At 39.6% G+C, this 26,224-nt stretch overlaps 1 protein-coding gene across 1 annotated transcript in view; it reads right to left on the bottom strand.

Moving 5' to 3' along the window:
- kcnk3a (potassium channel, subfamily K, member 3a) overlaps positions 1–24,978 on the bottom strand; it is a 46,713-nt gene extending 21,735 nt beyond the window's left edge. The window contains exon 1 of the mRNA XM_084953261.1: positions 24,669–24,978. Coding sequence (XP_084809387.1) covers positions 24,669–24,951 — 283 coding nt within the window. The 5' untranslated portion in view covers positions 24,952–24,978. The remainder of the gene's footprint in view (positions 1–24,668) is intronic.
- Between the last annotated feature and the right edge of the window lie 1,246 nt (positions 24,979–26,224).

Genomic DNA, 26,224 nt, shown 5'->3' with positions numbered 1-26,224 from the left:
AATCAGTCTTGTTGGGCTGAATTTCATCTCACAGCACCTTCCATGTTTAAAACGGCTATATTTTTTGTTGCAAGGCCGACTTTGTTAATCATTAGTGCGACAAAGTCATGCATCGCTGTTATCTAATACGAATGCAAAAGATTGTATTACGAGCCTACCGGGTCTAAGCAGACCGTCCAGAAGAAGTGTGTCAACAAAGTGAGATTAAAGCATTAGGGAGGTACGTTGAGCCTAAATTCTAAATTTTATTGTCACAAGCTGAGTGTCGTCTTACGTGGTAAAATCACCAGGATAACTTATGCTGAACAACCTGATCCTAAGCATCATCATCATAGTTTATTTATATAGCACTTTAAAAACACATAAGCAGGCTATGTTCAGAGTTTAGTTTATCAGTTGAAAGCGACCACCAAATGAAGCACAGTCGTAAAGTTACAGCAGTGCAAACTGTGCTTTGTACTGTTACTGGAATTTGCATTCAGATGGTGATGCAGAAAATGGATACATTTTTTATGTTTAATCATAATTTACTCCCAAGTCTTTGTTATTTATCACCAAGAATAGCTATCCATCCAACAGCATAAGAGCTGAACACAGTGAGTAATTTTTAATGTCAATGTGTATGCAGTTTAGAGTTTAGAAATAAACAGACTGCACTGAGCGATCATATAAATGCATTCATATGTTTCACTGCCTTGTGTAAATATATTTATTTCACCACTTAGCAGTGATGATCAAATTTAATCAAATTAAAATTATTAATATTAATTAATTACCATTAGACCCGCTTTCTTTCCTTTTATTTATTTGGCACCACAGCAGAAAAACGGCAGATGTCTTTAAGTTATGTTTCAGGTACTTCAGTATCTTGCAAGAAATAAGAGCTGCAAAGATAAAGGGAGTAATATTTTTTAACTGGCAGGTAATTTCAAATGCAACGTTTCTACCAGTTTAACAAACATCAGCAAACACACAAACTGTTTGTGTGAAGATTGTCGCACAGTGTGTTGCTAGCTAAAGGCCCAGCTGCTGTATTTCACAGGGAGAGAAAAGAAACAGCTAAATTCATTCAGAGATGGAGAAAGATAAGAAAGACAGGGCAGTAAAGGAAGAAGAGGTGGTGAGGACTCGTATTTGATAAACTGGAAATTTAAAGCTTGAGGTTTTTAAATCAGATCTTGGGTCTAAACATGTGACATGTCTTTTTCATATTGTGAAATGTGCTGCAATACAAATTGAGGTAGACTAACTGTGTTATTATAAGGATGCATAAAAATCCTCTGCAGGTTAGTGAAGGATAAACAGATTGCAGTACTGTGATGGATTTAAAGTAAAGGCCAGTGTGTGACTGGTGCACAGTGGCCGTCTAGTATAAAGACAGCATAAACTGTGGCTCAGGTGGCAGAGCGGATCAGCCGCTAACCAGAAGGTTGGTGGTTCGATCCCAGGCTTCTATAGCCTGCATGCCAAATATCCTTGGGCAAGATACTAACCCCATGTTGCTCTCCGATGCATCCATCAGAGTGTGAATGTGTATGAATGTTAGATACTTAGCACTTAAGCTTAGAAGTGCTTGTGTGAATGGGTGTGATTGGGTGAATGAATTAACTGTATAAAGCGCTTTGAGTGCTCGGACAGAGTAGAAAAGCGCTATATAAGAACCAGTCCATTTACCATTTACCATAAACAGTGTACTGTCAGTATCGAGAATGGAAACCAGCCAGGACAACTCATGAAACATCTGTTTACATCTGGTTGAATTCAGGTGTTTAAATCTGCAAAGGGCAGCAGGTCAGCTGACCACAGCCTGTACGTTAAGAAAATCTACTGGAGCTCTCAATAGAAATTATTGTGAGCTGTGCTTCCTTCCCCCACGCTGAACCATTAAAACTGTTTTTAGGGTTCCCCCGCTCCCTGAATTCCACTCTAACTCCCGACTGTACTTATTTTCCTGTTTAGGGGCAAAGAAAATACAGCTTTTTTATTTTCCTTCTTTTTCTCTGCTCATGTTCAACATAAATAATTCAAGCTAAGCAAATGTATTCAAACTCTTTATGCCTTTCTACTGATATTATTTTATTATTACATTAACATAGAACAAGGTTCAGCAAGCTTTGCACAAAAATAGCTGGTAGAAACATCCTCCAAAGAGCTACTTTTTACTTTCTTGCTGTGAGTACATTTCAGAACTTGTACTTTTTCACGTTTACTTTAGTAAAAAATTTGAATCAGCACTTCAACTTTCACTGGAGTATTTTTCAACACTGGTATCTGTACTTCTACTTAAGCACAGAATGTCTGTAATTTTGCCACCTCTGGCATTTTGCTTAAAAGGAGAATGCGTCATTTTATGTGAGGGCACACAGAGCCTGAGCAGGAAACCTGGGTTAACAAAGAAAGTTGATAACCACCAACTTGATACCTGTTATCTCTGACTGGGGTTCTGTCAAGCAAGCTAACACAAAGAAACTCTGACAATGTTAAACTTGCTTTGTAGTAGACTGTTGTTTTGAATGTAGTGATAAACTCCCAGGTATGTGTCTATCATGCTTCTTCTCTATTAGAACAAAAGATCAGTGAGCGCTGCACCTACACAGCAGCTTCTGTTTTTGATTTGTGCCACACAATATGACAAAATATTTGTTATCAACTTTTCTGTGCCCTGCAGCCATGAGAAACTGAGAATGCAATCATGTCCAATACTGAAACAAAAATAAAGAAGCTGTCAGAGTTTGCAAATTTAAAGACAGACTGGTCACACAAAACTGAACTTTACTTAGACTGACTGCAAAGTCCACATCACTGAAAGCCATAATGCAAGTTAATTGAAAACCAAAACTCCAGAAATGAACAGGTAGCATATAGGCGAATATGAAAGCTGTTAACACCACTAAAATCTTTTATTTTTTTGCTGTCCATAAGTCAAAATTTCAGGTTATTGTCTCAAAATTGGTTAGAGAGTTATCTTGAAATATTGCATTACTTAAGGAGGGTTATGGTTAGGGTTCATCTAAGACTTTAAAAAATATAACCCAACATTTTCACTTATTGACTGCAAAAAATGTTTAGTTTTTTTTCAGCTGGAGGAGGAAAAAAGCTTTCACGGGGGTGGCTAAAGAGACACTATTACAAAGACAAAGGGGAATGGGCATTACTGATGCCTCATTGGCAATTGGAAACAGAAGGGAAACAAGACACAGCTGAAACTAATCAGGACAATCACAAAGAAGAAGTAAACCTCAAGCATGACAGACTATCAAAATAAAACAGGAAATAAAAGGGAAGCCCCTAAACACAGAGGCAAAGAAACCCCAATGTAATACACAGGAAACACTGGAGAGGCAAGACTGGAAACAACCTAAAGGTATCACAACTGATAAGAAATACCCAAGTAATAAAACTAAAGCAGAGGCTCAAAAAGAAATACAAAAACCAAACCCTGTAGACATGATTGCAAAGTATACTGCAAAAAAAACCTAATTCAGCAGCAAATTAAAAAAAAAACGTCACTGTTTGTACTATTGTTTGTATATTATAATATATTGTATTAATATTATAATATAGACAGTTATCAAGGATTAGGATTACGTGTAGGAGTTTTCGCTTATTTGATATACTTCTGAAACTGTTTTTAACAGAAGAACTGTGCTGCCAAAATGCATTTTTTTAAATAACAATTTATTATATTTTATTTATTTATACTTTATTTGAAACCTTTTCGTGTTTAGTCCGTTTAACCCAAACTCTGGCTCATTTTCCCCCTTGGTGTGATTCGTTTGCGCAGATGTGAACACCATATTTGATTGGGCGCATACCAAGACGACCACACAGAGGCTCTTTGGAGGTGCTGCTTTAAGTGTGGTTTCAAATGATGCAGCAAGGTATCCCAGACTATATATGGTAAATGGCCTGTATTTGTATAGCGCTTTACTTGGCCCCTAAGGAACCCAAAGCACTTTACACTTTCACTCATCCACCCATTCACACACTGGGGATGGCAAGCTACATTGTAGCCACAGCTGCCCTGGGGCGCACTGACAGAAGTAGAATAGAAGAGCAGAAGTTATAACAACTAGCATTGAAATGAATGTAAATTCTCCATGTTCTCCAATAGTCCAGAACACAGCACCTTCTTCTTGTGTTTACTTTTGTTGCTCCTGCTCCAGACACGCTTTGGTCAATAAGCGGACAGATTATTCTCATGTGGTTTTTTAGCGACATATTGGTTTGAAGGGACTTCACTTGGCTTTTTCTCCATGTGAAAACAAACCAAACCATAGGAAAAGCTTTAGAAATTCATCAACTGATCCAGACCAGAGCTATCAAACTATAGGTGTGAAAATGCCTGAAAACTGTGACAGGTGAACAGCAACCTGCTAAGAAGCTGGTATGAATGTCGCTGTTGTCAGTGTGCATGTCGTCCACCAATCAGGTAACTTGATAGTTCAAAGGTGTAAATGCCCTGGCACCATTTTCCACCAGCACAAACCAGCATGTAGATAAGGAGCAAACACTCTGACAGCTGTGATATTAGGATTATTCCAGAGAAAATAGCAGTCTGTTGTTTTAGCCCACGGTTCTCACAGGACACTTGTTTTCTTTTGTGGGTTTTTTTTTCTTTTCTTGTTGGTTTTTTTTTTGTTCGAATGGAAATTAAATGTGTACTCATATTCTCATGTTTCATTCGCAGCCCTCGGGGGTAAACATGACTCACCTATCACTGTTATTGTTATTATCATTACGCCCCGGTGTGTGACAGTCCACTTCATCCAGGTTGGCTTGTTGAGAGATTAAACAGATGCTGGAAACAAATTGGAAAACAAATTCCCCTGGGAGACTGTATATAAGCCAGGCGAGCTCCAGTCGCTCGGCTCTGTCGGACTGAATCATTCCAGCGCTCAAAGCCAGTTGGAGTAGCGTAAAACTAATACAACACCCGGGTTATCAAAGCGTTCAACACAATCCCCCTCTCTGGATGCAGAGAACTTGGAGCCGTCAGGAGCCAGTGAATTGTGAGAAAAATCACTTCAGGTTGTTATGATAAGAACGGCGTGGACGGCTCTCATTTTTAGTGTGAACCATAAACATGCAGTATTAACTTCTCAGCGCTCACATCAGTGTTTGGACGCACTGCGCACAGCTGAGAAGCCTACTATGTGTGATATGGACAGAGCTTTCTTTTTTTGCCACATGTATGTTCTGAGGCCAGGGGGAAAAAAATAGCTAAGGCTACTTGGGCTCCACCATCGCTGGGTGCCGGGAGAGACAGCTCACTGCTTTGGGCACACAATCAGGGCTCAGCTGGCATGAACACCCCCACCATTACACAGAGAAATCTGTGTGAGGGGTGCATTTTATGACTCTGTGTTTCTCTGGGAGATTTATAGTGCGGTCGTGTGATAGTGATGTAGACTTTTTAGAGCTATAGAGGGTAATTACAAATGATATGGTGAAATATTTGTTTAGATGTAGATCATTTCTGGTTTTCTGATGTTGTTTTGCTCCTGATTTCTTGATTGAATTAGCTTTGCATGCATCATATCCTACATCTAGCTATGGCTCTGTACAGTAATGTTTATGGAATGGGTTATAGAGGGTTCACGCGCAGCACACTCATACCAGAGTGGCCATTATGAGCTATGGGATGAAATTTTCTCATCAGCATTTTAGTAATTTCTGTCCTAAATAAACAGGCAATTTGCAGCCGAACGCGAGCTGTAATATTTTGCTTCTTCTGCATGGTTGAGAGAAAGTGTCTGTCCAAACGTTTTGTCAGTGCTATCCACCACATTTCTGCAAAATTTAATAAACACAATGCAAGTCCTGTGAGACAACTCATGTGAAATGGTTTGCATGGATTTCTGAAATTAATGCTCATAGCCTATGAACGGCAAAAGCTTGGACGTCATCCGCATTCAAATTTCTGAGAGGTCAAATCTTTTGTAAGATATACAGTATTGTTGAATTGAATTTGTAGCCTGTAGGGACTCCTGCTAGAAGTCACCAATTAAAAATAGTCAACAACAACAAATCTTTATTTTTAAGGTCCCTTAAAATAATGAACGTGTAGCTTGGTTGAAAATATGCCGTAGAGCTAATATCTGATTTTGTAAAAACCGTCTTCCAGATGTGTGTATCCAGGCTTGTTTTTACGTGACAGATGTGGGAATGAAAAGGGAACATTTGTTTGTAATGTGCTTGAGAGTTGGCAGACATGCTCTTTGCAATGCATTTTTTTAATAGCGTGAATCCAAATCTATGGTTACAATTGCATCAGATAATTTTTGTCCTTGAATTTAACCATGTGACAGAGACAATAAACATAACATCCATCCATTTTTTTCTGTGTGCCCATTACATAATTTATGAATGAGTGCCCTTTTGAACGACATGACAGTAGATTTAAAGGTGCAGAGAGCAGCCACCACAGAGTTCTGGCGTTTCAAACCAAACAAGCTGCATCTTTCCCTCCCTTTGTATTTCATTAACAGCTAGAAAGGTTATATTAATTGAAGACAATAACATCAGCTCAGCTTTTGCCACCACTTTCCCATCATCGTCTTCTTTCAGCTGCTTCCATCATAGATCTCCACAGCAGATCATCTGCCTACATCTCACCCTAACCCGAGCAACATCCTCTGTTACACATACCCTCCACACGTCCTCCTTCACTACATCCATGAACCTACTATCTTGCCTCTCTAACCTTTTTCTCCAGACTGCTCAACCTGAGCTGTTCCTCTGATGTGCTCATTTCAAATCTTGTCCTGTCTTCTTATTAAGGTGCCAATATACTCACAAATGTTCGCTTCGCTCACCACCGCAACCTCCATCTCACAGTCACTTGTATTTATACCCGCTGCTGCAGTATTCTCCTGAACAATAGGTATCGCCACTCAGACAATATTGCCGCATAAGCGCTGACACAGGAAGAGAAGTCGTCAAAATCGGAAGCCAAGACTTTGTCAAGTGTTTTTTGCAAAGTTTGTGCTGGAATATAATTAAAATGGTGTTAAAAAACCGACACAATCATACACTTGTGTCTTCAATGCGATGCGGCAGGTTAGAAAAATGGAGCGGTGCTTGGGTTGCTCTCTGGAGCTCAATGAATTCCAGCGTGGTACCGTGACAGGATGCCACCTGCACAACAAGTCCAGTCAAGAAATAAAGTCCTGACTTTAACCAAATAGAACACTTTTGGGATGAATTAGAGCAGAGACTTTCTTGTTCAACATCAGTATCTGACCTCATCTCACAAATGTGCTTTTGGAAGAATGCTCAAAAATTCCCATAAACACACTGCTAAACCTTGTGGAAAACTTTCCCACAAAAGTTGAAGCTGATGTAGCTGTAAAGGCTGGGCCAACATCGTATTAAACCTTATGGATTAAGAATGGGAAAGGGTGGAACGCCCACTCCGGGTCGGGGATGAGTTCCTGCCCCAAGTGGAGGAGTTCAAGTATCTCGGGGTCTTGTTCGCGAGTGATGGGAGAAGGGAGCCGGAGATCAACAGACGGATTGGTGCTGCGGCCGCAGTGATGCGGACACTGCACCAGCCCATCGTGGTGAAGAGAGAGCTGAGCGCAAAAGCGAAGCTCTCAATTTACCGGTCAATCTACGTCCCTAACCTCACCTATGGCCACGAGCTGTGGGTAGTGACCAAAAGAACGAGATCGCGGATAGAAGCGGCGGAAATGAGTTTCCTCCGAAGGGTGGCTGGCATCTCCCTTAGAGATAGGGTGAGAAGTTCAGCCATCCGGGAGGGGCTCGGAGTAGAGCCGCTGCTCCTCCACATCGAAAGGAGCCAGTTGAGGTGGTTCGGGCATCTGACAAGGATGCCTCCTTGGCGCCTCCTGGGTGAGGTGTTCCGGACATGTCCCACCAGGAGGAGGCCCCGGGGCAGACCCAGGACACGCTGGAGAGATTATATCTCTCGGATGGCCTGGGAACGCCGAGGTGTTCCCCCGGATAAGCTAGAGGAGGTGGCTGGGGAGAGGGAGGTCTGGGCTTCTCTGCTTAGACTGCTTAGGCTGCTGCTCCCGCAACCCGGCCCCGGATAGAGCGGAAAAAGATGGATGGATGGATGGACGTTACTCAAGTACACCCAAATACTTTTGGCAATATAGTGTATTTTAAATTTATCTATTTTCACTACCTCTACTCCTTGTGACTGTTATGCCCGTATCCCTCTCATTCACATATATGCATTTATTTCTACTAACTTTCAATCTTCTCTCCAGATCATACCTCCACCTCTCCAGGTTCTCTTCTACCAGCTCCCTGCTTATCATTACTTTCACATGCAAGGTTAAAATTTAATTCTTGAGCAAACCATCATCATATGTATTTACGGCTGTTTTGCTGCGCTCCTCTGCTCTTTGTTTAACTGTGCATGGCTCCCAGGCCTCTAGATTAACCTAAGTTTTGTGGCTAGATGAGGGGAGTGGATGGATTAGAGCAGGGCTGGGGAACTCCAGGCATCAAGGGCCGGTGTCCTGCAGGTTTTAGATTTCACCCTGGGTTAACACACCTGAATCAAATGATTAGTTCATTACCAGGCCTCTGAAAAACTTCAAGACATGTTGATGAGGTCATTTAGCCATTTAAATCAGCTGTGTTGGATCAAGTACACATCTAAAACCTGCAGGACACCAGCCCTTGAGGTCTGGAGTTGCCCCACCCCTGGTTGAGAGTAAATTTTGTCGCTCTGGTTTACCGCCAGTACATCCTGTCCTAAGCATTCAACTACTCTGTTCCATGTACTTTTTGTTTGAACTCCATTTCTTGGTTTACTTATACAGCATACGTAAGTCTACAAACTAACTGCATCACTTGCTGATTATGTATCTCATTTCTTTTGTTCTTAAATACATTTGTTTTTCTTATAAGTCTTCTACGATCTCTATATTTTGCCCTTCGCTTATAGTTTTTAGTAGCTCGGATGGAGAAACAAAAAGCAGTGGAACAGCTGCAGAGACAGAGCTACATGAAAAGATTTCATATAAATGAGGTAAATGACACGAATAAAATACTGTTTTTGTTCTTTAATCTAAACTCTCTTGGCTGGAGCCTTTCATCAAGCGTTCAGTTTTATGTTCACACTTTTTATAAACAGGCTTAAACTGAGAGACTTATGTGAATAAACCTGGCATGATGTTGTAGATAACTATAAACACAAAGGGAGTACGAATTCATTCTCTGCTAAAGACCCCATTACTCCGCTTTATTTTTTAATACCCAATAGATCTGTGCTGCGATATTAAAATTTAAAATCTCACTTATAGAACCATTAAGAGAAGGGTAGCAGAGCAAATAAAAAAATCTGAAGTTTAAACTGCCCAAATGTCACAAATTATGCTGCCAGAACATAGCAGATTTGTCCTACAAGTAATTTTTATGAAGTCTATATAACTGCACGGATACCTAGAAATGCAGATTCTTTCAACAGTATGCAGAGTGCATCCATCTCTATGTCATGTAAGGACCGTTATCATGTTCTGGCAGAAGCGATGAGTGAGCATGGTTGCAGCTATCTCAGACATGTCTGTTATACCACCTGGAAATATGTGACTGAACGCTTTAATGGCTTTCGGACATCAGTGATTACAAAAACAAAAAATCCAGAAACTTCGATGAACAGAACAGACAAAGTTGAGACAAGCTGAGATGTCCCAAAAGTAAAAATGTATAAACAGCTGTCTGTTGTATAGAAAGTAAACCACAGAGATGTCTTCTTGGCTGAAATGATTGCATTCAGTTACAGAAGTTAGAGAAGCAGAGGCATCCTATCACGTTGTGCTACAACCTAAAACCAAATCAATCGGTCAAATAAAACCAGCCCAGCTGGGTGGGTGGGGGGCCCACTGTAATACACACATTTTGCCTCTACTGTACATTGCATACCCAGTCAGAAAAACAAAGAGGTGTAATATTCACAGCATTATTGCCAGCATTGCACCTGGAGTTACGACCCAACTGTCTGCACAAGTTCCCAATACCTTTTCTTTTCAGGTCACGAGAAGAGAAACACGGCAAACGCAGCCCAGTGACAGTTTTAACAAGCAGTCAGTCTGCTCTGTGCAGAGATTCACACGTCTCATCTTCCAACAGCAGCCCTGTCTTTTATAACAAAAAAAAGACAAGTTCTTAATACTGTCATTAAGTAACATGAAAGACCAAAAGACAAAAAAATGAATTGGTCCAGCTGACAAACACAGACTGTGTATTCAAAGCCTGATGTATCTTGTTCCTAGAAGTCATTATGGTCTGTAATTGAATTCAAACACTGGCAAAACCAGAGTTATTATAGTTTTATAGTTCCTAATTACTTTTTATTTTTATGTTGTTTTGACTTTCAGTTTTGTTTTTAGTTCAGTTTAGTTTCTGTGGTTTGAAATGATTTTGTTTCGTTCTAGTTTTTATTGATTTCACCGTTAGCTTTACTTTCCTTAATTATTCTAATATGGAGAGTATTTGTCAGGGGTATATTTAAGACATTCAGAGGAAATATTATAACACAAATGCATCACTTTTTGAAGACAGCTGACTCGCAGGAACACAGACATATGTTTTCAATAAACAGATGCGCCATGGGCCTGACCAGAGGTTGGGATAACAAATCTGACAAAGACTAAAGTGCTGTTGTGTCCTTCAGCTTAATGAAAGCCTAGAAACCAGGTGATGTGTTGTGGACAATGAATTTGATATGAAATTTAAGAAACTGTGATACACTGAGTCTAAGACAGTGAAGTGCAGAGGAGGCAGCACACGTGCTAAGCACACCTGGCTATGGGAAGGTGTTTACCTCAAACTTCCTGCGTACAGCTAGTAGTTGGGTTTGACTGAGGTCAGATGGCATTCTTACCATAAACAGTGTCTCTGGAATCTCAAAATAGTCTTGGTGCAGTTGTTTTGATCCTCACCCGATTATTACGTTCAGAACCACATGGAGGCTCTAATAAATCACAGTTTGATTTAAACTAATTAAACACTAATTTCTGCTTATAGTTCTCATTTTAATTTCATGTGTATTTGAAGATATATGGTACATACACATGCCCACTTTTGCTCTATCCCTGAATTCAGAGCAAATCTGGATCAAGACTGACTCCAGGCATTTAGCCTGATTTAGACTTCTGCAGGAAATCCATATTATATCTTACAACATAAGTCGAAACGCTTTTTAACCCTACGCTGTTACCTTCCATGCCATTTAGTCATTGTGGCTTGCGTCGACCCGATGTATAGTTAGAGTTCTGAGAAGGTACAGATCTGACTACGTGGAAGATTAAAGCATAAGGTTGGAGGGTTTTCCGGTGACATCCTAAGTTATAATGTAGATTTCCCCACAAAGGTCTGAGTTAGGCTTTTCTCATGTCCCTGACTTTAAGAGACAAAAAAACAGACAAACTAAAATAAATCACATTCCCAACAGAGTTAATTAGCAAATCTAACAACAATATTTTACATTTAGAATTTATTTTAAAAACTGTCGCAGACAAACGGTATAATCCCACAAATTCTTTCCAATGTACCCTGAAATTTTTCTTTACATTGTTACAGTGTTGAGTTGTAATACATATTTAGTGTCTGATGAAGCTAGGACACATCTCAGTTAATCTCAAATTTCCAATGGAAGGATTAGGACATTAATCGAGCAGCAGTGCCCAGCGCTCACTAAAAGCTCTGGGTTGTGAAAGAGGCTCATAATTCAATATTGCAGGATATGAGATTATAGGCATTCTTACATTTGGAGAAAAAACACAGGAAAGAGTTCATATTTCTGATCAAATAAACCATAACACAGCCAGTTTTCCCCAATATAGAAAAGATTTCATGCTGTATCCCGTATATTTATACTCTGGAACAGAATCAGTGGGAGATCTCACTACTGTGTACTATTTTATTTGGTTAAACTCCAGCCAGCTCCTGCTGGGATATAAAGTCTAATAAATACAATGTCATGTTTTTTTTTGTGAGTCAGGCAAGTACTCAACTTTCCATAGAGGCAGCAGAGCATAAAGCAGACGCACAATAGGTAAACATTGGCTGGTCATGTGAACGAAGCAGCAGCAGCAGCAATGAGAGTGACTTCTGTCAACTTTCTCAGACCTAACTCCTTCAGATCCAAACCAGCAACAACCTGCCTCAGCCAGTAACAGCTGTGCATCTTTCAGTATTTATGCACTTAGTTTGTGCCTGTGGCTGAGTGTAAAGGTTTGCATCTTCTTCACTAATGCAAAGAACATACAGCGCTGTATTTTTAATTTGAAACATTGAAATTTAGATGCAAAATGTCTTGTAAAAGTTTGTTTATGTGGCGTGCTGCCATCATAATTAAAAAGCTGGTTACTTGCTTAACCCAATTCATAACAGAGAAAGTTTGGCCAACTTTCAAACACTTTGACTAAAATTTCTGAAGATTTCGTATTTAATTTAAAGTTACATCAGCCAATAATATCGCGAAGGCAGAAAAGAGATCTCTGACTGACAACTGATTGTTGGTCTACCTTTAATAGTAAAGAAGTCAGCTAACAGTCAAACAGACCTACAGTCATATGAAAAAGAAGAGAGTATATAGAGTCGAGTGAAAACTTACTGTGACCACAGGAATTAAGTGGGCAAGTAGCAGACAGGTGCTGCGAATCAGATGCAGTTAATAACCTTTATAAAGGCAGAAGTTTTGCGGACTTTGCTGGTATCAGCAGTCCACTCTTCCCAGGAGTGGACTGCTGTAAATTCACCCCAAGGTCTTACTTTACAAAGCTCAGAGACTCTTCAACAACTCCGCAAGCTACATCTCAGACTCCACGGGCAGTTAGCATTTTAAATGTTTAAGTTCATAACAGCACAATTAGAAAAAGACTGAACAAGTACGGCTTGTTTGGAAGGATTGCCTCTCTGAAAAGAACATGGCAACACATCTTAAGTTTCCAAAGTCTCATCTAAACAAATCACAGTACTTCATCACATGTTGGGAAAACCAAACATAGCATAGCAGCCGCAGGACCAGGGCACCTTGCAGTCATTGAAGGAACCACAAACTCCTCTGTATACCAAAGTATTCAAGAGTCAAAAAGGCCATCTTTCGCACAGCCAAAACTTAGCCAGTAGTGAGTCATGGAAAATCAGAATGATCCCGAACACAACAGCAAATGTACAAGAGAATGGCTAAAAACAGAAAAGAAGCAATAGATTTTGCAATATCATTAGCCCAAGTCAAAGAATTCGACCTGACTGAAATTCTGCAGTGTGACCTTGAGAGCACTGTGCATAAAAAACTAGCCACAAACCTCAATGAGCTGAAGCAGTCTTGTGAAGAAGAGTGGGTCAAAACACATATGTGCAAGAAGCCCCTGTGAGCCAAAGGGCTCAGGCTTCAGGCTCCTCTATGACGTATATATTATATATTATATTATATATAATATATATGTATGTATTCCTATTATGGATTTCAGGCACATGGCTGAGGAACACAGTCCTTTCTGTAAGCACAGAAGCCCCACCCACATCCTGCTTAAATGTTTTGTTTGAAAGGGTGACAAATCAGAAGAAGGTTGGCTTAGAAGGAGAACAGGTTAAACAGTTTGTTACAAACAGATGCTGAACAGCGCTTGACTGTACTCCAGTAGAGTCCACAAATAAAAACATGGAACTGAAAATGAGTAGAAAGTGTGCACTTTAATCTGCAGAATGTTAGGACAGATTTGCTTTAAACATGGATGCAAAATACACTATCATAAATTACAGGGCGAATTTTGGGGAAAAGTCACATGGTAACGCAAAGAACAACATGAAATCATTGAAACAGGGAATTATAAATACCAGCCCACCACTCTGGCTTCTAAAAGCTTTCCATCCAAACAATGGGTGGCATCAGATGTAAACCAAAAGAACACCAACTCTGTGGGAGTTCAGCCAATTCATCACTTCCACCAGCACATGACAAAAGGGAAAACATTACATTCATCTCTATTTAGAAAACCTGTTTGGGAAGCTACCCCTTTACTTATACCGTGTAATTTCAGATAATTAGCAGCGGCCACAAAGTGAAGTCAAGCTTTATGTTATTATAGCTCACAATTGTTTGCAGCTTCCTGAGGAAAAACATCGATCATTACCATAAGTCCATTATAGATCAATACAACAATATTTAGCATCACCACAAGGAGACGAGGGGATTTAAAAGGAGCTATCTCTCTTTCAGTGGGATTTTTATGTGCATTGCAGTATGTCACATGAGCTCGGCATTAGTGAGCCACATCCTCTCAATGAGATACTACAGTTTCTAATCATATGTTCATACTAAGACTACTGGAAGTATGAGTCTGGGAGTATATTACATAACTCTGCTTGACTGAAAGTGAGAGTAAAATGTATTTTTCAGCTAAACTCACTGTTCACAGTGATTGGGACTTTACGGAGGCATCAGAACATGGCCAATTAAGATGATAGAGATTATTTAACTGATTTTGCTTGAAACAAACTGGAAAACAAAGACGCATCAGGTGGGAGGACTCAAAAGTTGACATTATATCAATTTGAAAACCTACACAGAGGCTTCTGTGTAATATTTCTCCTTTTTTGACGATGTCTCCCTCAGTGACCCCATCATCTGCATTAACCAGTGTGCCTTATTCAGCTGCACACTTATGACTGTCTTCCTTTCCAGATTTGTGATCTGCTTGTAACCTCAGTGACACAGAGCTGGACGAATAAAACAAAGAAAGCTTAGTCATCCGTTCAACTCTTCAGGCTTTCAAAGACGACCCTGTGAACACACTGTCTGACTGACTCTCAGTCTAATCATTTGTTTTATTACTAACATGCATATACACACTTTTTGCTGTGATCTTTATGGCTTGGAACTTGTATGTGCTATGGAAATACACTGGTATTATGTCACTCCTGTAAAAATGAGAAGTGGAAAGGGTTGGTTTTTTTTTCAAGCTGTATGTCACAATACATCCAAGTGTGTCTGCATGATGGGTTTGGAGGGCAGAGCCCAACATTCAGAGTGCAACACTGGGTTATGTAAGGTAATTTGTTCTGTTTGGGGGACCTTCTGTAGAAGCACAGAAGAGTTAAAGTTACCTTATCCCCGAAATCTCCGAAAAGATAGCAGCTGTTCCCCAGCAGCATCGGGATCAGTTCACCGCTAATTCAATTAAACTGTAAACTAAAACCACTCTGGTTGATTATAACTATTCTTTATTTATTTGCTGTAAATGAGTTTTATAATATTTGACTATTTTTCATTTGAAAACTGTGTTGCGGGAGTTCTCATTATAAGAGCAACGCTGATATTTTGAAATAATAAAAAAAACAAGGATTCATTAAAAATCATTTATGTATCAACAGCATTAAAAATAATTCAAGTGTTAATATGGAATACAGCTGTCGTCTTACGTGTCTTCTTCCCCTTAATTTAGAGAAAACACATGATCTTGATTAGTTATTAATAAAGTGCAAAGCGACCTGAAGGATGAAAAAGGCTGCAAACCAAAATAAAGCTTGTTCCCTTTTTAATGTGATTAAAAAAGGATTTCTTGAATCTGATTAGACACGTGACTTGTCACAGAAGACTGTGGGCTCTACATGTTTATTGTGTTTCCGTCACGCATTCAGTTTGTGCATATAAATCCATATGAAAATGAATTTTGCATAAATTTTGACACTTAAAATAAATTCTTTATTTTGTCATTGAGTTATTTTGTTAGTTTGTCATGGGCGTCTGGTAAATTGGTGCGACATGCACATGTGCTAGAAAAGCATAGCGGATACTCCTCTTGTGCATATTTGTCATTAAGTTATTACTCATCATTCATCCTATTTTTAATAAACGATTGCACAAACCATTTTCTATGGTTGCCATCTACAGCAGCTGCTCGGCCCATGCCATGAAGCTCCTGATGCACAGTTTTTGTGCTGATGTTAATGCCAAAGGAGGTCGGAAACTCATGTCTGATATGGAAGAAATTTCACAAACTGACTTGTTGCACTGGTGGCATCCTATTACAGTACTACACTGGAAGTTAGTTGTTGTTTAGAATGAGCGTTTCTTTCACAAATGTTCGTAAAGAAAGCCTGCATGGTGTTGGATGTTATACATCTGCTGCAGCAGGACTGAAACGCCTGAATTTTGTCTATGTCTAAATCTGCAGGTATGTGCAGATGCAGGCCAGGAATTACTATGACTTGGTTTAGTTGACATGGGTAAAAGTTGTGGCCAATGAAACCACCAGAAGGGTGTAATGTGGCAACTACCGTATAGCCTCCCTCACACTCATACAGTATGCATCTTTACTCTTTTTTTTTCTCCCCCCATAAACGTTGTTTCTTTCATGATATCATTAGCTCACGTACTAACTTCATTAAGTACGTGAGGTAGACGAAGTCATTAATGACTATAGAATAAAGTATGAATGAAATGTGTGACTAAATGTGGCATGTATTCTAAAGCACTTTTAGTGAGCAGTAAGACTACAAAAGCACTATATAAATGCTAGTGCATCATAACGTAAAGCCAGCGGAGGAAGCAGAAAGCCACACTCAGGGCCACTGAGGGAAAACACTAATGCATATGTGCAGTTTGCTGCACAAGCAAACCTCAAAGCTGGAAACTTTTTGGGCTCCAGGCGAACAATTTTCATTCAAGCAAGCAGACACCATTTTTAGTATCCAGTTCTCCTCAATTCATCCATGAGTGGCACCCACAGAGAGTCCGGACCTTAAGGAGCTTACATAACACTAGTGGACGGCGATATGCATCCAGTTTTCTTTTCTCATATTGATATTTTAGGAATTCAGTTAAAACTTTCACTACAAAATGAGTGGAAACTGCACATGTCAAACACTAAGATGGGATCACATCGGCCATAACACCAATGACTTTTTGAGTCATTAGCCTTGCAGATGGTACAATCATTTTTTTTAAGTTGTAGGTATTTGTGCGCCTCATGTAGGCAGGCTCCAGCCACTGTCACTGAATAAGAAAACCGGAAGAAAACAGGTGGATAATGATTTCCTGGTAACACCTCTGGACTGAAACATGTGGAGTAAAATTCAAAATTAACAAAAAAAATTTTTTCAAAGTTCACTATTTGTCAAACAAAAATAAATAAATAAATACATAAATAATTGTTTTTATCTTTGCTGATGTCTTTTCACTTGTCTCTTCACCTTCTTTTATCTTCCCAGAGCCGACACTTTCTCCGCTCTCCTCTGAGAAGAGCTGAAGTATTCGTCTCGGTGCGCCCACGAGGAACATCCACTGAGAGTTACGTTCTTTGTGCACTCAAGCACTTACTGCACTAACCTCTTAAGCTGACTGAATAATAATGGTGATTCTAATGTAAGTAATTAATTGCATTAATAATTCAACACGTGCCCTCGTGCGTAATTATGCAACAGCTAAAAGACGGGTTCATGCCTGCTGCCAAATCAAACTGCTGCCAGCAATGGAGATTGAGAAATGATCAGATATTTTATTCAGTGCCAGCCCACATATAGAAACATTAGAGTCATTGACCCAGAGAGGATTTGCTGAGCACGCCTGCTCATTTTAAGCAGCAGCATACGTCACATGCATACACTAATGTGCTTACGCACTTGGTAACTGCCCAGCACATCAAGAACTGATGTACTGCTGGTGACAGAGTAACTAAACCAGCGCTGGAAGGGCTTTCAGCACTGTGATCCAAGCCACTTTTAATGTGATGGCAGAGTATGTCCTGCAAACAAACTAGGGGATTCTCCTTAACACTCCAAGGCTTTATCTTGGGATTATAATGACTAGTAGAGACAGCATGTCCCGCACACATTTGGATTCACTTTCTTTCTCCTCAGAAGATTAAAGATTTAAAGAATACAGATGATGATGTGTCTCTATTGAGACAATGAGCTCACGTCTACTGAATCAACAATAGGCAAACAGCCAAATGATCTTTATACAAGAACTATTTAACAAGAGGTGATTCACTGTCATAAAAATCCAAGCAAAACGTGCTCTTTTTTTTTTTTTTTTTGAATTAATGGTTTTCTAACTATAACCATGTGGGTTTAGATCCTAGTCAAAAGAAAAATGTTTTTATGAGCCCAAAGCGAAGGTTAATGACATCAGGGATTAGATATTAGATGATCCTAAGGAAAAGAAATGCTTATTTTTTTTATTTGTTTTTTTCCTCTTTTGAAATATTGAATTTTTTGCTGAAAATGCAAAATAAAAACTAACTTTTTGTATCATTCACCTAAATAATACAGTTGCAGAAAATAGTTTGCAGACCGAACTGGACATAGCCCAATGAAAGACATGAAAAGAAAATACAGATGTTGATTTTTGGGGGTCTTTTTTAACTATTTTTGGGATAGGACAGTGGAGATTCAAACCCAGCCTTATGGTGTATGGGTCGCCTGCTTGACCAAGTGAGCTATAGCAGTATCCCCAAGGTCTTGATTTTTTATTTTATTTTATTTTTTTGAGGTACATGATATGATATTACACATGTGGGGGGGGGGGGGGGAAACTTCAATCAACAAGAATTTGAAGTTGAAATGGTTTTTATTTATTCATTTTCAATTAGCTCGTTCATGCATTTTTTTTTCTGTCCTGCATATTTTTTTCTTCTCTTTCCAGTTATGTTTTCCTCATTCTAGTGAATGATCTACTGAAGAGTGTGCTTTTAATGAGAGTATTCCATCTGTAAGAATCAGCTCCATAACTCACAGTGAGGTCTGCGGTTTATTCAGAGTTACTGGGACATGTTCCTGTTGAATTTTCCGTCTTTTATGAGACTTTTTGCATGATTAAATCACCTCAGAAAATTGTAGTTATTTATATGATGGTGTTGGAGAGAGGAAGCAGCAACTGCAAAGAAAGATTTCTTCCACTGATTGCTGATTAAATTCAGGCTTATGAGAAGGCTTGAGCTTGTCCAAGCTGTCATTGGGTCAGAAAAGGCACACCATTATAGGACATGTTTTAGAAAAGGCTTGTTTCTTTTTCTTTTAGGTGGTCCAAGTGTTTAAGACGGCTAATCTAAATATATTGTAACAATTATTTTATGAACATATGTTGGAGACAACATTTTTCTTTTCAGTATCTGCTCATGTAGTTAAAGTGTGGTTAGAGAAAAGTTATTGTTAATGGTGAATTAACAATACCGTTAATCTCTATAAAGTCATGCACGTGAATATGTAGGTAGGAGACAAGATTTTAAAGGACAGGAAGTAGAGGTAAAAGAAGCCTTGCAGTTCGCCTGTAGCGCCACTTCCACTGACCAGTCACTTTTATGCAGGCTTTAGGTGGATGTAACTGAACAAGAAGGTGAAAAAAATGCAGTTTTGTAATCCCTTGGATGTAATCTAATTACAATTTAGCCTTGTATTATCCATTCATTCTCTTCCACTTATCCTTATCAGGGTCTATCCCAGCTGTCATGGGGCAAACTCCACACAGAAAGGCCCCAGTTAAACCCAGTCCACGCCACTATGCTATCCAGCTTTGCGTTAGCTTTTGTGAAGGTGTCTGGATTTATAAACACTGACTGGTGCACAGAGCAGCATGACTACTTCCTGCAATGAAAGCCCTTAAAGCTGGGCCTGATGGGTTTCCAGGCTGTGATGTCACCAAGGTGTTGCTAGGGTTAGGGTTGTTAAAACAAAGAAAAAAAAGTCTAATTTCAATTGTAGGTTTGTCTTGACACTCAGAACTGCATTAAATTAAAATGCACCAGCTTGTTTTATAGTGTTAAAAAGGAATTGTGGTAAATAATGTTGATCAGTTGGTTAATATTTAGTTTGCGTGAAAATATTAGATCTTTGTAAAGCTACAAATTTACAAAAACAAAATCTTCTAAAACTTAAAAAAAATTGCAGCTTAATGGTATTTTGTGCACCTATAAACATTATTTGGGAAGTTATTATAAAGTTTATTACGGTGTTTCAAAGACCATATAAGTAGGGAGGTGAGGTCCCAGTGATGTCACAAAATCTGAACCTAGTGATGGGTCGGATGCGTCCTGTTTTACTCACAGCTCTGTCTGTTCAGCCGTGTGGTCAGTTGATTTTTTGTTTACTTTTGCTGTCTTTTTTACCACGACCAGTCACAGCAGAGTACCTACCTGGACCTGGTTTTGCTGGAGATTTCTTTCTGTTAAAAGGTATTTTTTCATTCCCACTGTCGCCTGGTGTTTGCTCAAAGTGGGTTGTCTGATTGTTCTCTATTATTGTAGGATCACTATCTTACAGAATGAAGTGCCTTGATGCGACTGCAGTTGTGGTTTGGTGCCAGAAAATTTCATTTCTGTTCCATTTAGACACTACAACATCCTGATTAGGCTGATTAAAAGATTGTAGTTTGCAGAAATTGGTCTCTGTCTGTTGCTGTGCATCACAGGACCAGTGTTAAAGAACATCTTGTGCATCTGCGATGTGAGCAGCTTTCACTGTATATGTGACACCAAATGCGATTTCTATCAAACATCCAAACACATCAATGTTGAGAAAAGTAACTTGAAATTTCGATTCAGCGCTGCCAATCAGTAATCTACGTGAATGATGTCATTTCCTTGTTACCTGGAAGCTGAAGCCCTCAGCTACAAATGCTACAGCTAAGCTACCAGTATTATAGCCAGTCATGAATGCACAAATTGCTGAGTATTTTCAGCGGGGCTTCACAAATAATGAAATCCTTGTGTTATTAGCTGAATCACATGGTGTTACTATCAGCAAATGTACTCTTGAAAGGGCCAACTTGTTGCGATCTGGTTTTGAGTGTGCGTTCCTCTGCACCATACCCTGCCGGGTAACAAGAAAATGACGTCATTCACGTAGATTACTGATTGGCAGAGCTAACTCAAAATTTCTAGTTACTTTTCTCAAAATTTTTAATTAGTAAGTCAAAATTTCGAGTTATGGATACTTTTTTTTTTGTGGCGGAAATGGCCTTCCATACAATGCTAATAGAAAAATTCTTAGTGTTTTATTTTTGCTTTTTAAATGTGTTTTTTAAACTTGTGAGAACAATAAATATCATTTGTTTTCTTTCTGCAGAATTCTGTCTGAATTCAGTGAAAGTCAATTCAGTGAATGTGTGAGCGGGGAACCAACCGTTTAATTTGGCTTGTGTAATCATACAGTGATATCATATTGCTTGTTACACAAAGACATCTATAGTGTAAGTCAACATATTATATGATGGCCATCTGCCCACGACTGCTTCTCATGACCTCCAATTGTATGCCCCTGTCCTTCTTTCTTTCGGATTGTGTTATGTAATAGTCCTCTTCTTGGTAGAGTTCAAGGTTTGTCCTGTGGTGTGGCAGTGATAAGAAGTTCACCCCTGGGGTGGGTGAGGATACAGGGAAGATGACTCTGTTTCAGATCCCCGTGAACCCCCACATTTTATAATACTCAGTTCGAAATCGTGCAGAGGAGCTCCCCAGCTGGCATTTAGAGAGCATTTTCTTGCCCAAAGCTCATTTATTTTTTTCCTTGGAGGTGTATCCCACATTGATTCCATATTACTCCCACAGTTGGGTTAGTAAATATACACCCCAACCTCTTCCTTCCCTTTTCTCTTTTAGAAAACGATGTGTGCTTACTGGCTGTAGCTTCTCCTGCCTTTATCAGTTACATGGATCGGCCAAAACATTAAAACCACCTGTCTAATACTGTGCAATTCCCCCTTGCAATGCTAAATCGTGGCTTGGATGTAGGACCTCGAAGAGTGTTCTGACTGTAGGGCCTTTTGTTCCTGAAGGTCAGGGTGGGAACTTAATGCACTGGGCTTTTAAAGGTGTATCTCACAGACGAGTCAATTACTCAAATGTTTTTTAAGTCATTTGGGGTATTTAGCACAACATTACATTGTATCAAGATGATCCCTGTTATTACCTTCTCCTTTCAGTGATTTTAATATTGTGGCTCATTGATTTATCTTAAATTATCATTACGGCTTGCAGGGACTGATTCTGTCATGTGCTAGCTGGCAGTTGACATGGAAAATTCCCCATTTTATTCTTGATACTGAGCTGTTTGCACATCATACTGAGCTCTCTGGTCCTTGGGGGTGTCCTGCGTTGGAGCGGAAAGTCCTGAGACCTCATTCTGAAAATGACTTTAATTATAGATTCAAAGAATAAGCGAGGAATTAAGAGGTTCTTGTCTATTTTTACGCTTCAGCTTAACAAATTAGGCGTTCCACTCTCATATCCTGAAGCAATATTTGGACTTTGCTATAAGCCACGGCTGCGTGATATTATGTGTACAGTACAGTGTCCGTACTGTTGATTTCATGTGCCAGGAGTCCAGTGGAACAGCGAGGCTCTGGTGTTGTCATTAATACTTAATGGCAGACTGAAACGCCAATCACTGTATTTGTAGCAGCCTCGAGGCTCGCAATTACAGAATGCAGTTACAGCCACCCGGGGGCTGGGGTAGTGTGCAATTAGTTGCCTGCATCTGATAGGGTTACAAGTCACAGGTCAATAGTCATTGCTGCCCCGGCCACTAAATACAGGAGGAAGACTCAGATAGGAGACGAAGATAAGAACAGCTTCTGACAGATAAGGACAATGTGATGTAGGGAGACAGTGAAGCCTTTTTAAAAAATGTATAGAAATAAATGAGGTGGTGTAATCTATAAAAATATGACTTTATGAGCAAACACAACAATCTGAATTTGCCACTTTGGCTGTCTGGTAACAGAGGTAGCTGATCTGTTTAAGAACTATGGTTTATGACTTATATTGGATATGGTTTTTGAATTATTAGTATCTAATCAAACATTTTATTGGTATATATTCATATGCAAACCATTTTCTTACTATGGTAGTACAATTATTTTTCTTAATTGCAAAATGTGCAGTTTTAAAACAGCCTTTAAGTGCACGCATGGTTCACACAGAAGCTAATCAATTGCTCCATTACTTCTGCTATATTGTATTTCAGCATGTCAGGGAAAAGCATTAAGTCTGTGAACAGTGGACTGTTTAAAGACTCTTTGAAAATTCAGGCAATATCAAAAAAGATCAACAATTTGTTGCACAGTGCTTTAACTTTTCTAAATATTTAACTTATTTAACATTCGCTGCTTTTTATCGCTGTTTTATGTCTCTACCAAATCACTGGGGAAGTATGTGGCTCATCAGCTGCTAAATGACCTACCATAGTCATCCACAAGTTACTAACTGTGTGTTTTATGGTGTGAATTATGTGGGGAAACCAGGATTTTCTCACTTTCCCCCTTGTACAGAGGATATTTTGTCTGAACTGACAACCTGAAAATCCAGACTTTGTAGAGTGATTGTGATTGTATGCAACTTCCACCTCGACTTTTCTCTCCTGTAAAAGATGTCATTGTGATCTCAATGGGAATTCAATCATTCTCAGAGGGTATAATTGCATTTTAAAGAACCTACACTGAGTAGAGCTACCTGTTGCAGCCGTAATCTACTGTATAGACAGATTTACAGTGAAGGATGTGCTAAAGCTGCAGGGAGCTGCAAATTTGGTGATAATTCTCTGTATTTGCATCAATACCACCCCTCCTTTCACTCTGATGCACTTTCTCATGGCTATTTTGAGCATAATGATAAAACAAATGGTTATAACTCTTTTAAAAGCAAAATGAGCTGATGTAAACCTGGCCTCAGATCACAAGACAATTTGATTCATTACAGTAATTAAAGTTTTTTTTTTTTAGTTCCATTTTTCTGATATGATGTCAGACTGAGTAAAGCACGGAGAGTGCTATGGAGGAAAATGAGTAAAGCTGACCTCCAGTGAAACCACTAAAGCAAACAGGCTAATTTTCAAGCCTGATAAAAATTGAGTAAAGAGCTGCCAGGCTTGTGGTGTTGTGCTTGGACCCTTCGGAACAGGAGAAATGCATTTGAGCACAAATGAAGAGGCAAATGAAGGTCCCAATAATGCAGAGCTTTTCGGTATTCATCACAAATTCACTGGCTGAAGTTTTAAATCCTTCATATTGTGTCTCAACATGTACAGAGAGATTCTCAGATTTTTTTTGTGAGCAGTTGTGAGCAAAATAATTCTTTGGAGAGAAGTTTGCACTTAACGTTTAATGCTGGAACTCAAAATAAATGTGGCCACTTTCAGCTGATGTAACATTCAAAGCTTGCTTTCCCAGTGAGCTCTAACCTGACTTTTTGGTTACTTTTTTGTTTTTTTGATTCAGGCACAGCACTCCTACGTTACCTTTGGTATTTCCTGACAGCAGAAGTTTTCCAAATGTTCTCCCACCTTCCTCACACACGTATTCATAAGGACTGGTGATATTGAGGCAGAACTCGTCTGGATGAGCCTGCCCCTCAGTAGTCTTCCAGAAATGTAGCAATCACATTAAATATATTTCCCTAACTATGAATAAAACAAATATAAATTATTTAAACCCTTATGGTTGTATCTATTTTATTATAAACCTGTTGCATTGATATGTTTTTAAATAACATGATATTTTATGCTCTGTTTCTTTCATCTGTGCTATCATTGATTAGACCAGGACATTGTGCAGTGATCATATTTTAATGCGATCAGCAGTGTTGGACAAAAATTACTTAAATCGGGGTACCTCCTCCCTCATATTCAATCGCGTTTCAAACAAAAGTCCGAGTTTCCGCAGAGGATCTAAGAAGTTGCTCTCTTACCTATTGTCGTGATCACAGTGATGGCGAAGTAAAAGGAGCCGGCGAATTTCCACTGCATGCCGGCTTTGTGCGGCTTCAGCTGCAGCACCACTTTTTCCAGCTTGTCAAAGTCCTCCGAGGACAAGTTGAATGTCTGGAGCAGCTCCCCTTTCTTCAGGTGCAGCTCCATCCTCTGGGTCGTCTCCTCCTGAGATTCCAGGGCGTCGAAGATCGCGGCTCCCACGAGCAGGTAGGTGAAGGTGCAGATGATGAGGGCGAGGGTCCTCACGTTTTGCCTCTTCATGGTGGTGTGGTGTGTGTTAGGGGGACAGGCGGAGTGTCAGAGCGGGTCTTGAGGACGGGGAACTCGGCTGGCTCATGGCTGTGCTGCTCTGACGGAGCAGAGGAGCTCTCTGATTACTTTATGAGCCGAGGAGCTGTTCATTCAGCACCACGCCTCCCTCACCCACCAACCCACCCCCCTCCACGCATCCATCCCACCTCTCTCTCACACACACTCTCTCTCCGACTGCATGAATCCCATTTTAATTCTCCTTATGAAATACTGTGGACTCACTGAGAAACTGAGAACACTGTGCCCCAATGCTACAAAAAAAATCGTCAGCCTTTAATGAAGCACAGCGAAAAAATGTATGCCCACATTAGGGAAAAAGAAATGGAGGATAAATAATCTCACTTTAAAAAAAAAACCTTTCAGGTATTTAAGTTACAAGAAAAAAAAAACGTTACATGCGAACCAAGAAAAAAGGAAAAACGAAAAAAAACTTGATTTTGACTATTTAATTTTTCCTTTTACTTTATTTATCATAAAAAAATATGAATAACCCAAGACATCCACATGCAAAATGTTTTTACAGGATTTACAGGCACTAGTAGATAGGTGAAGAGTAACTCTTTTAATAACCCTGGTGTCAGTTCTTTACTTTTACTTCTCAGTAAAGAAAAACCTCTTATAGAAAATCCTTTTTAATGAGATACAAATGAAATGTAAAAAAAAAAAAAAATGCTACTTAACAATTAATAACAGTTTGGAAATATTTACAGAATTATCTGTTTGCCTTGTGGAGCCAGAGGAGACGAGTGTTAGGGGGGGATCTGTGACAGAAGGACAGCAGCGAGAGTGAAAGGAAAGGTTTACAAGATGGACGTGAGACCTGCTATGATGTATAGTTTGGAAGTAGTGGCACCGACACAAAGACAGGAGGCAGCGCTGAAGATACTAAGATTTTCAGTGGGAGTGACTAGGAATGACAAGATTAGAAATGAACATACCAGGGGGACAGCTCAGGTCGAACGGATTAGAGACGAAGTTAGAGAGGCAGGCCTAAGGTGGCTTGGTCATGCACAGTTGAGGGATGATGGAAATATTGGACAAAGGGTGTTTAAGATGGAGCTGCCAAACAGGAGGAAAAGAGGAAAACCACTGAGAAGGTTCATGGATGTAGTAAAGGAGGACATGCAGAGCATTGGCTGGACAGAGGATGTTTGGGATAGGGTGAAATGGAAGCAAATGAGTAACTCAGGCAACTTCTAAAGAGAGCAGCTAAAAGAAGAAA

This window comes from Perissodus microlepis, chromosome 15, assembly GCF_051167445.1.
Source record: "Perissodus microlepis isolate ML-2025 ecotype Zambia chromosome 15, ASM5116744v1, whole genome shotgun sequence".
In the NCBI taxonomy this organism is placed as follows: Eukaryota; Metazoa; Chordata; class Actinopteri; order Cichliformes; family Cichlidae; genus Perissodus; species Perissodus microlepis.
The sequence above is the reverse complement of the archived record's forward strand: the minus strand, read 5'-3'. Positions and strand labels throughout refer to the sequence as shown.